Raw genomic sequence first — 12,567 nt, 5'->3', positions numbered from 1 at the left:
ATTCATAATCTCCTAATCTTCAGAAATAATTTTGACGATCAATATGTGAAGTCCAGCCTCCAAAGGATTTCTTCTGTAATGTTAAAAATCACACGACACCAGGTTATAGTCCAACAGGGTTATGAAGCTTTTGAAGACTTCCCCGCATGAAGGTGCAGCACTTCGAAAGCTTGTGATTTCAGATAAACCTGTTGGACTGTGATCTGGTGTCATGTGACTTATGACTTTGTCCACTCCAGTCCAGCACTAACGCCTCCACATGGTGGCCCATTAGGATGTATGCATTTCAACTGAGAAAAAGTGATTGTATTTGCGAGGCTACCATCTGCAAAACGCACCTAAGGTTTACTGTCTGTTGCCAGTTGGTTGGACTTGAGCCATATCAAGAATGCCATGGCTTTCAACTAGTTGTAGAATTCCCTCTAAGTCGCCTCGCAGGATACCAAATATCTTGCATCTGAACAACATTACATTACAGTTTCCTGCAACAGCCTCACTCTCTAAGATTCTCTAGCTAGTGCCAAGTTTTAGGCAAATCTGTGTCAGTCCCAAAGCTATTTTACTGGCGAAGCACTCTTAGAACTGTGGACGAGAGGGAACTTACACTGAATCTTACTTCGACTTAGTATTTCCCATGTATCAAGACACAGGAAGCAGACACAACTTTTCAGTCTCTCCTGTCTGTTCCTGTTCACTGTCAATCTGAACTAAGTTCACGCTGAGGCCCATGGAATAAAATCAAATCAATCTAAACCAGAACTTATGAACCGTTTTGTTTTGAGTTGTCTCTCCTATGTTATAAATAATTCACAGTCTCCTATAACACAACATAAGTACTTTTATGGTGTATAAAATAGACAGGATGCAGAGCTGGGCTGAGAAATGGCAGATGGATTTCAACCTGGATAAATGCGGAGTGATGCATTTTATAGGGTCGAACTTGAATGCTGAATATAGGATTAAAGACAGGATTCTTGGCAGTGTGGAGGAACAGAGGGATCTTGGTGTTCAAGTGCATAGATCCCTCCAAAGTTACCAACCAATTGGATGGGGGTTCAGACAGCATACGGTATTTTGGCTTTCGTTAACAGGGGGATCGAGTTTAAGAGCCGCAAGGTTTTGCTGCAGCTCTACAAGTCCCTGGTGAGACCACGCTTGGAATATTGTGTCCAGTTCTGGTCACCCTACTATAGGAAAGATACAGAGGCTTTGGAGAGGGTGCAAATAAGGTTTACCAGGATGCTGCCTGGCTTGTCTTACGAAGAGAGGTTGACTAAGCTCGGACTTTTTTCCGCTGGAGAGCAGGAGAAATAGAGGTGACCTGATCGAGGCCTGCAAGGTAATGAAAAGCTTGGATAGAGTCAATAGCCAGAGACTTTTCCCCAGGGCAGGATTGACTGGCACGAGGGGTCATAGTTTTAAGATGTTGTTGTGATTCTGTTTGCCGAGTTGGGAATTTGTGTTGCAGACGTTTCGTCCCCTGTCTAGGTGACATCCTCAGTGTTTGGGAGCCTCCTGTGAAGTACTTCTGTGATGTTTTCTCTGGCATTTATAATGGTTTGAATCTGCCGCTTCCGATTGTCAGTTCCAGCTGTCTGCTGTAGTGGCCGGTATATTGGGTCCAGGTCGATGTGCTTATTGATTGAATCTGTGGATGAGTGCCATGCCTCTAGGAATTCCCTGGCTGTTCTCTGTTTGGCTTGACCGATAATAGTAGTGTTGTCCCAGTCGAACTCCTGTTGCTTGTCATCTGCGTGTGTGGCTACTAAGGATAGCTGGTCATGTCGTTTCGTGGCTAGTTGGTGTTCATGGATGCGGATCGTTAGCTGTCTTCCTGTTTGTTGGATATGTGGAACAGTCCATCTTCCGCAGCTACACTGGCACCACCCCCCACCTTTCCTCCGCTACATCGATGACTGTATTGGCGCTACCTCGTGCTCCCACGAGGAGGTTGAACAGTTCATCCACCTCGACCTCAAATTTACCTGGACCGTATCAGACTCCTCCCTCCCCTTCCTAGGCCTCTCCGTTTCTATCTCCGACGACCGACTCAACACGAATCTTTACTATAAACTGACTGACTACCACAGCTACCTAGATTACACCTCCCCCCACACTGCCCCCTGTAAAAACGCCATCTCATATTCCCAATTCCTTCGCCTCCACCACATCTGCTCCCAGGAGGACCAGTTCCAATACCGAACAACCCAAATGGCCTCCTTCTTCAAAGACGCAATTTCCCCTCAGACATGGTTGACGATGCTCTCCACCACATCTCCTCCACTTCCCGCTCCTCCGCCCTTGAGCCCCGCCCCTCCAATCGCCACCAAGACAGAACCCCACTAGTCCTCACCTACCACCCCACCAACGTCCATATACATCGTATCATCCGTCGTCATTTCCGCCACCTCCAAACGGACCCCACCACCAGGGATATATTTCCCTCCACTCCCCTTTCAGCGCTCCGGAAAGACTATTCCCTCCGTGACTCCCTCGTCAGATCCACAACCCCCACCAACCCAACCTCCACTCCCGGCACTTTACCCTGCAACTGCAAGAAATGCAAAACTTGTGCCCACACCTCCCCCCTCACTTTCCTCCAAGGCCCCATGGGATCCTTCCATATCCATCAGAAATTCATCTGCACCTCCACACACATCATTTACTGCATCCGCTGCACCCGATGTGACCTCCTCTACATTGGGGAGACAGGCCACCTACTTGCGGAACGTTTCAGAGAACACCTCTGGGACACCCGGACCAACCAACCCAACCACGCTGTGGCTGAACACTTTAACTCCCCCTCCCACTCCACCAAGGACATGCAGGTTCTTGGCCTCCTTCATTGCCAGACCTTAGCTACACGACGCCTGGAGGAAGAGTGCCTCATCTTTTGCCTAGGAACCTTCCAACCACAAGGGATGAATGCAGATTTCTCCAGCTTTCTCATTTCCCCTCCCCTCATCTTATCTCCGTCCCAACCCTCAGACTCAGCACCACCTTCCTAACCTGCAATCTTCTTCCCGACCTCTCCGCCCCCACCCCCTCTCTGGCCTATCACCCTCACCTTAACCTCCTTCCACATATTGCATTCCCAACGCCCCTCCCCCAAGTCCCTCCTCCCTACCTTTTATCTTAGCCTGCCTGGCACACTCTCCTCATTCCTGAAGAAGGGCTTATGCCCAAAACGTCGATTCTCCTGCTCCTTTGATGCTGCCTGACCTGCTGTGCTTTTACAGCAACACATTTCTATGAATTCAGATTTCTCCAGCTTCCTCATTTCCCCTCCCCCCACCTTGTCTCAGTCGGTTCCCTCAACTCAGCACCGCCCTCCTAACCTGCAATCCTCTTCCTGACCTCTCCGCCCCCACCCCACTCCGGCCTATCACCCTCACCTTGACCTCCTTCCACCTATCCCACCTCCATCGCCCCTCCCCCTAGTCCCTCCTCCCTACCTTTTATCTCAGCCGGCTTGGCTCTCTCTCTCTTATTCCTGATGAAGGGCTTATGCTCGAAACGTCGAATTCTCTATTCCTGAGATGCTGCCTAACCTGCTGTGCTTTGACCAGCAACACATTTGCAGCTGTGATCTCCAGCATCTGCAGACCTCATTTTTTACTCAATCATCAGCTCAGCCATGTTCACGTTGAATGTAGAGGCCTTATCATATAGATGGTAACGTATTGGCATGGATAGACAATTGTCTGACCAGCAGGAAGCAGAAAGTAGAGAAAAAATGGATGTTTTTACAGCCAGCTGGATGTCATAAGCAGTAGGCTACAGGGATCCGTGCTCAGGCATGGTTTGGATGAAGAGGCCAAAGGTATGGTAACTAAATTTGCTGACGGCACAAAGGTGGGTAGGAAAGTGAGTTGTGAAGGGGAGATGAGGTTATACATTTTTGTACAAACAATAGAGGTGTAGAGTATTTTCTAAACTAGGAAAGGCTTTGGAAATCTGAAGCACAAGGAAACTTGGGAATTTTAGTTTAGGATTCTCTGAAGGTTCAGTTGGCGGTTAAAAAGACAAATGCAGTGTTAGCACTCATTTCAAGACGGCTAGAATACAAGAGCAAAGGTGTACTGCTGAGTCTGTATAGGGCTCTGGTCAGAATGCATTTGGAATACGTGAGCAGTTTTGGGCCCCGTATCTAAGGAAGGATGTGCAAGCATTGGAAGGGGTTCAGAGGACGCTGACAAGAATGATCCCAGAGATGAAGGGCTTCTCATATGAGGAGCGGTTGAGGACTCTGTGTCTGCGTTCGATGGAGTTTGGAAAGATTAGGCAGGGTTCTGATTGAAACTTAGCAAATATTGAGGAGCCTGGATAGAGTGGACATAGAGAAGACACTGCTAGGCAGGCTGGGCCTGTATCCTCCAGAGCTTTAAAAACTCAAAGGTGACCTGATTGAAACATTTGAGATACGAAGGGTACTTGACCGGGTGGCTGTGGAAAGGATGTTTCCTCTTGTGGGAGAATGTAAAACTGGGGTTCATCGTTTAAAAATAAAGATGTACCCATTTAAACCAGAGCAGGAAACATTTTATTTCTGAGAGGGTTTTATGTCAAAAGGCAGTGGATGCAAAATCTTTAAATATTTTGAAGATAGAGATGGATAGCTCCTTGATTATCATAACAATGAAAGATTACTGGTTATAGGCAGGGATATAGATTTGAGGTTAAAATCAGATCAGCCATAGTCTTACTCAATGGTAAAGCAGACTTGAAGGGCTGAGTGGCCTGTTACTGCTTCTAGATCTTCTAGTCTTCAGTTGGTTAGTCCGAAAGCTCGGAATTGCCTCACTGGACCTCTGTTTCTTTACTTCTCTGCATCTTTAAAAGTCTCTGAGCTTGCTCGTCATTACTTACCTAGTTCAATAGTTATCTGTCTGACATATCCTGTAACACTCTTCAGCGTCAAATCAGCTCTGAAAATGCTTAGCTGAAGCATCTGTGGAGGATGTGTTGTGTTGGAGGCACGACTTGAATGTTATCTACATGCTGCAGGCATCTTGAATTGCTAAATTCAATAAGGGAAAAGTTAGCTTCACGGCAACATCAAAACACCCAAAGTAGACATTGGTCTAATTCAGTTCTGAATTTTTCAGTAGGTCTAATAGGATATTTTTGAGTTTTGTGAAAAGTTCCTATAAACGGACAAATAGTATTATCCTTCACTTTCTGATATGTCCACTTGTATTTTGTGCTCCCTCTGTTTCTGCAAATTTGAAACGTTCCCCTCAACAAGATTTAAATTCTCTTATGTTTCTTGAAAGATTTTCTTTCTATCGTGTATTCAAGTCTTGCCCTCTTGTTCCCTGAGCGCTCTCTGGCTCTTCAGTGAGAATCCAGTGACTCTGAGTGGCAAGTGACTTGGCCAATCCGTTTTCCAAAGAGCACCTTAACTACGTGATGCTGTGTTCTTAATCAGCCCAAAAATGTCCAGTCAACCCTCCGGGAAGGTGGAATCCACTTGATCAGTTTAAAAATCCTTAACTGTGAGGCCTGATTTGTTGGATCCTTTTGAAAACTTGTGGCAATCTCCCTATTGCCCTTCCCATTAGGAACCCCAATTCTACACCAGCACCACTCAACCACGTTTTACTTTGTATTCTAATGGTAGCAGTTTAATTTTCAGGTGGAGAAACAGAGACGAATAGAACGAATTAAACAAAAGAGAGCTCAGCTTGAAGAATTGATACTGCAGGTAACAGACACAACTACGTCCATATAAAATCTGTTTAGTTGTTTGACAGAATAATTGCACCAGCAGTGCTCATGTTAGTGTTTGAAGTGTAATTAAGCCTTTGAGTCCTCATGTCAGAATAAAGATGAAGGGAGTAAATTAACATGGACAGGTTTTTGTGAGAGGTCTGGATCACATGATGCCACTACAGTGGAATAATGCATGAATGTGAGAGTTACATTACTCAGGTTTGGCTATTGTTGTGCTGTGCGTACTTAAGCCTTTAACTTGTTGGCTGTGCATATAGATTTGTTGAGAGAAAAATCTAGTATTTTACTTCCCTTAATAATGCAGCATTTGTAATTGCACGTGTTAATACCTGATTGGCCTATTTGTTAAGATCCTCCACCATACCCTTAACACACAAGCCATGTTCCATCACTGAGATTGCAGGTAAGGGACCTGGTCTCAATCTTAGTGTTACCTCTGAGCTGCCAAAGAGAAAATATCTTCAAAAAAGTCACCTTTATTTTTCTCTTTCTTGATCTCATCCATCCTTCTCCCCAATATGTGGCTTGCCTCCATTTGTATCTTTCCTCATTTGGCACCTCTGAACCTTGGAAGCTATTGTGTGATATTAGCCTCAAATCATCAGCAAATTAAAAAGAAAAAGCAACAGTACAGCACAGGAACAGGCCCGTAGACTGACATCTGACCCCTTTCTATACCTTTTGCTGCTACGCAGTCCATATCCCTCTGTTCCCTGCCTATCTGTCAAGATGCCTCTTAAACATTGCTATGATATCTGCCTCCACCACCCCCTCTGGCAGCACATTCCACGCACTTAACACCTTTGTGGAAAAAAAACCTACCTCTCACATCTCCTTTAATCTTTCCCCTTTTATCTTAAACCTATGTCCCCTAGTGATTGACATTTTTACCCTGGGAAAAGGACTCCAACTATCCATTCTATGTATGCCTTTCATAATTTTGTAAACATTTATCAGGTCATCCCTCAACCTCCGACGTTCAAGTGAAAACAAGCAGAACTTGTTCAGTCTCTCTGCATAGCTAATACCCTCCAGACCAGGTGACATCCTGTTAAACCTTTTCTGTAGCCCCTCCAAAGCCTCCACATCCTTCTAGTCATGTGGGGACCAGAACTGAACACACCATTCCAAATGTAACCAAACTAAAGTCCTATCCAGCCGCAACATGACTTGCCAAATTTGATAAAAATCAAAAGAACTGCGGATGCTGTAAATCAAAAACAAAAACAGAAATTTCTGGAAAAGCTCAGCAGTTGACCCTAATTCTGATTTCTCTCCACAGATGTTGTATGATCAGAATTTGCTGGAAAAGCTCAGCAGGTCATGCAGCATCTGTGGGGAGAAATCAGAATTAGGGTCACCTGCTGAGGTTTTCCAGAAATTTCTGGTTTTGTTGCCAGTCTTTATACTCTGTGCCCCAACCAATGAAGGCAAGCATGCAATGTGCCGCCTAGACCACCTTTCCTAGTTTGTCAGCTCTGTTTAGAACTCCTTTGGTCACTTACCATCCATTTTCTTCCTTTGACACTCTTGGAAAGTACCATAGATGTTCTTCCACAATATAGATGCATTTAAATAAAAATAGTTAATCTTCAGATTCTGTTGTGGATTTATATTTCAAGACATTTGCCACTATAATGATACATTGTTTGTACACTAATTAAAAGGCAATATCCAGTTTATTAGATGCGTATGTCACAGATGCAATTTGTGACTGTTCTAAATCGAAGCACCTAATGTGAGTTATTTCAATTCCATCAGGTTCATTACAAGCCAGTATTTGAGAGCTGACCAAGTATTATACTACAGCAAGAACTCCGTCTAATAAATGCCCTTTCATTTATTTGAAATGTCTCTCAATAATAAAAAAGACATTAAGAACCTGCTTGATTTCACACTTAATAGTACACATTTTCCCCCTGAACTGTTAGACAAAACCATCATCTTGTAATTCAATTTAATGCTTCCAAAAATTTACTGCTGTCCAGAGAGAGATTCCCAACACTTATTTGTCATTTTGCTGATAATTTGCTTGCCTATACATTTAAAACTGCTGTGCAGTATTTTTCTTCCTGTTCGAGATGTTACAATGTGACCATGGCTGACCCAACAACTCCTAAACATCTAATGTTACTATTGGTGGAATCTAACAGCCTGGTGGTGATGAGTTTTGATAAACTGTATGAAGAAAATCTGTTTTAGCCTGCTGGAGAACAAATGTTGAAAGGTCAACATCACTTCCCCAGTGAAAGGAAATAATCTCTCTATTGCCTTCATGAAGATTCCTCCAAATCCAGTTGGGTTTCCAGTGACAGCAACTTAAAGTTATCAGTAAGAAAGAAATAGGTTAGGAGGGGAAAAAAAATTATATCGAACATTGTTGGAGCATGATATAATCTGCCCAGACAGTAATTGAGACAGAGATTACTGCATGTTTTAATTGATGGTTGAATATTTTAGGGTTTTAGGGAGAGGGCAAAGCAATAGGCAGTAGACCTGGTGTCCCTAATGGCCTACTTCTGTGCTGTGGTTTCTCATGCTTCCACATTCCCTCTTCCTAATCAAAAAAACGAATTTAAATTATAATCTCACCATGCAGGAATTAGACTTGCAACTGGTGACAGCTAGGTAGGCCCCACTATACAATTGTCTTATTTGACTTGCTCAGTCTGATTCATTTAAATTGTCTCATCAACTGATGTTTTTGTAAAAATAATGAGATATTGGCACATCTAAAACTCTTGCACAAAGCAGGTTTAATTGATTGGCTGTGTAATGAATCATTAATTTCTAACATTGTTCTAATTAATGCTTTCATGTGTCAGCCATATGAAAGCACTTCATGTGGTCTTTGTGAACCTCACATTCATTGAGCTACCTGTTTCCTGCCTTCCTTTTTGATCTATGATAATAGGTCCTTTTCATTTTTTAATGTGTTTTTATCTATGCTTCCTGTTCTTCCAAAAGACTATTTTTGTTTTGCTTCCAATTTTGCATTCTGGTAATTTTAGTCTAGCATTTTATTTTTATTCAGTGATTGAAGTTTGAAGCTTTCTTTTCTGTTTCCCACTTTACAGCAAATAGCATTCAAAAATCTAGTACAGAGGAATCGACAATCAGAACAGCAGACACAGAGTCCTCCTGCACCAAACTCAACTATTCAGTTGCCTTTCATCATCGTCAACACCAGCAAGCGAACTGTCATAGATTGCAGCATCTCCAGTGATAAGTATGTATCCTTGCTCTGTGGAATGCACTCTCTCAAGTTTAGTTTAACTCATCGATTTGTTCATATTACTTAACCTGTCTTCCAAGCCACATTGTTTGTATCATATGGTGAAATACAACAAGAGCTACTTCCCCACAGGCACTACATCACAGAATCATGAATAGACTCCAATATTACACACCAAATGTGAGGAGTCATTAAATTGAGAAGTTTATTCTGACAGTTCAGGTAATCACCAAGACTAGAAAGCAAACAGGCTAAAACAAGATTGACTCAAATAGACCATGTTTGCAAAACTGCAAATGATGTGGCCAACATTAGATGTTATCACATGATTGGACAGCACTTGCTGAACGATCCAAATGATGCTAAGAATCACTCATAACCAATTTAAAGCTATCATACAGGCTCACAATGTGGTTCACTTACACTAGGTAGAAGTGATATATATTCACAGGCACGGCTTTGTCCAATGCAGGCAGAGGAATCAGAAAGATGCATTACATCTGTTTTTTCAGTGGGAGGCATTGGACTAGTAGTATTATCGCTGGACTGTTAACCTAAAGACCCAGGCAATATTCTTAAACCTGAGTTCAGATCCAACCATGGCAGATGGTGGAACTTGAATTCAATAAGTATATCTGGAGATAAGAACCTAATGATGGCCATTGTCAATTGCCAGAAAAACCCACTGGTTCCTTTAGGGAAGGAAACTGCCATCCTTACCTGGTCTGGCCTACGTGTGACTCCAGACCCACAGCAATATGGTTGATGCTTAACTGCCCTGTGGGCAATTAGGGATGGGCGATAAATGCTGACATAATCAACAATACCCTTGTCCTGTGAATGAATTTAAAAAAGCATAAACTTGGAGGACCCCTATTCCCTGATGCATTTCCCATGGCAATGGCTTCACCAGTTGAGTTGTCTGATTTGAATTTAAACTCAAGCCTGGCAGTTAAGTGTTTACTCATGAGTTCTCTGTAATAACACCTCTATCAATCAGAGCCAATTTACCAACTGATCAGCATCCCCTTGCCATGCATTATGTAATATATTCCCTTTGAGTTGATCTTGTGAGTCTGGCCTGATAAATGCAAAATTGAAAACTTTAGCAGCATTGCTATTTCTCAGCTGTACTCCAGTTCTGTTTTATCAAGCAATTATTCTCTTATATATTTCAATACCAAGCAAATGTCTATGCACACTGAATACCTGTGATTTTATAGTCACCTGCTGTACATACTTCATTTCAAAGTATTTGCTTCTTGTGAACTCTCTCAGGTTTGAATATCTATTCAACTTTGACAACACGTTTGAGATCCATGATGATATTGAGGTGCTGAAACGTATGGGAATGTCCTTTGGGTTGGAATCAGGTAAATGTACACCAGAAAATCTGAAAACTGCCAACTCATTGGTGCCAAAGGTTTTGCAGCCCTATGTTGCAGGTCAGTAATACTACAGCATGTTTTCTTTTTAAATAACTGACTAATACATCACACAGAGAAACCTCAATTATCCGGCATTCAATTATCCGAATTTGGATTATCCGAACATTCACAAAATACTCCCTGCCTGTGTCATTCGGATAATCAAGGTTCCTCTGTATATGTAAAATAGATCAACTGTTTTTTGGCTAAACCGTTGCCTTTCCTGTTGTGGACCTTGCTTGTCAAGAAATATTTTAAAATACTTTCGACTGGCATCATCTAGGCCTTTTTGGAGAGAGGCAGCTTTGATCAACTTGGCCTTGGTGTATTAACATCCAAGCTAATCTTTGAATATTATATGTTTCAACTAACTGCAGAATCATCTTTACAAAGAAAAGCTGATAGCCACTGCTCCGTACTCTTGAAATAGAAAAAAAAGTCTCACTTTCTTCAAGAAGATGAAAAATATCATGCAAATACCAAACATTGTAAATGGTTCAGAGGAAAGTAAAATCTAAAAAAAGAAATTTCATGATGCGGTGTATTAGTGGTTAGGCCAGCTCACTCTCAAATATCTTTTACTCATCACACACCCACATTCCTCCTTTTATACAGCAAGATCCTGTTTAATGGATCACTCTAATGCTGTAAAAATAACAGTGAAGCTACTCACCATACTGAAAGAGTAAATTGGAAAGTAACTTCCTTTGACAGTGGGTATGCAGTTAAACACAGAAATTAGGAGGTTGCAGCTTTAGTTGACTTGCTCCTGCAGAAGGTGAGATAGACTGCTCTCTCACCCACAGGCTCTCCATTCAGATCATGATGGATGTGCAGTTGAGTCTCATAGGAGTATCATAGAATCCCTACAGTGTGGAAGCAGGCCATTCAGCCCATCGAGTTCACACCGACCCTCCGAAGAGCATCCCACACAGACCCACCCTATCCTTGTAACCCTGCATTTCCTGTAGCTAATCCACCCTAACCTGCATATCTTTGGACTGTGGGAGGAAACTGGAGCACCCGGAGGTAACCCACCCAGACATGGAGAGAATGTGCAAACTCCACACAGAAACCGTCTGAGGGTGGAATTGAAGCAGGGTCCTCGGTGCAGTGAGGCAGCAGTGCTAAACACTGAACCACTGTCCCGCCCCATGGAGCTAATGCACTACATAATCATTAAGTAGGCTGGAAAATGTTGGGGCTCTTAGAGTCACAGAGATCTGCAGCACAGACAAAGGCCCTTCGGCCCATCGTGTCCATGCCAAACAAAAACAACCACCGAAGTATTCCAGTCCCATTTTTCACCATTTGTGCCATAGCTCTGCATACCTTGGCATCACAAGTGTACAACTAAAGACTTTTTAAATGTAATGAGGGTTTTTACCTCTTCCACCCCCCCCCCACCCCACCCCACCTTTTACAGTGAGTTCAAGTTTCTCACCAACCTTTCCATGAAAACGTTTTCCCGCATCCCCTCTAAACCTTCTGCCCCTTATCTTAAATCTGTGGCTGCTGGTCATTGATCCCTCTACAAAGGGGAAAAGTTTCTTCCTGTCTCCTCTGTCTATTTCCCACATAATTTTATACATCTTGCTAATGTCCCCTATCAATCTGCTCTGCTCTAAGGAAAGCAACTACTGTCTGTCCAATCTCTCTTCATAATTGAAACTCACCAGCCAAGTAACATTCCGGTAAATCTCCTCTCCACCCTCTCCAATGCTTTCACATCCCTCCTATAATGTAGATTTTAGAACTGCACACAGTACTCCATCTGTGGCCCCACCAGCGTTTTATACGGTTCCAGCATCACTTTCCTGCTGTTAATTCAGTGCCTCGACTAATAAAGGCAAGCATCTAATCTGCCACCTTAACCACTTTATCCACCTATCGTGGTACCTTAAGGGGTTGGTGTACATGCACACCAAGGTCTCTCTGATCCTCTGGGTTGCCTAGGGTCCGACCGTACATCCTGTACCCCCTTGACTCATTTGTGCTGCTGTTTTGCATCACCTGACTTTTATCCCAATTGAATTCAATTTCATACAATCCCGAAAGTGTGGAAACAGTCCATTTGGCCCATTGAGTCTTCACTGACCTTCCAGAGAGCATCCCACCTAGACCCATCCCCCCCTCCTTAAACCCTGTAATCTGCATTTACCATGGCAA

At 43.1% G+C, this 12,567-nt stretch overlaps 1 protein-coding gene across 8 annotated transcripts in view; it reads left to right on the top strand.

Moving 5' to 3' along the window:
* LOC132821757 (transcription factor Dp-2-like) overlaps positions 1 to 12,567 on the top strand; it is a 207,160-nt gene that overhangs the window by 178,624 nt on the left and 15,969 nt on the right. For all 8 annotated transcript variants that reach the window (XM_060834500.1, XM_060834498.1, XM_060834495.1 and 5 more), the window contains 3 exons: positions 5,639 to 5,707; positions 8,814 to 8,965; positions 10,250 to 10,416. In XM_060834500.1, the coding sequence (XP_060690483.1) occupies positions 5,639 to 5,707; positions 8,814 to 8,965; positions 10,250 to 10,416 (388 nt within the window). The remainder of the gene's footprint in view (positions 1 to 5,638; positions 5,708 to 8,813; positions 8,966 to 10,249; positions 10,417 to 12,567) is intronic.

Source organism: Hemiscyllium ocellatum, chromosome 13, assembly GCF_020745735.1.
Source record: "Hemiscyllium ocellatum isolate sHemOce1 chromosome 13, sHemOce1.pat.X.cur, whole genome shotgun sequence".
In the NCBI taxonomy this organism is placed as follows: Eukaryota; Metazoa; Chordata; class Chondrichthyes; order Orectolobiformes; family Hemiscylliidae; genus Hemiscyllium; species Hemiscyllium ocellatum.
Note: the sequence above shows the minus strand (reverse complement) of the source record. Positions and strands in the feature narration are given on the sequence as shown.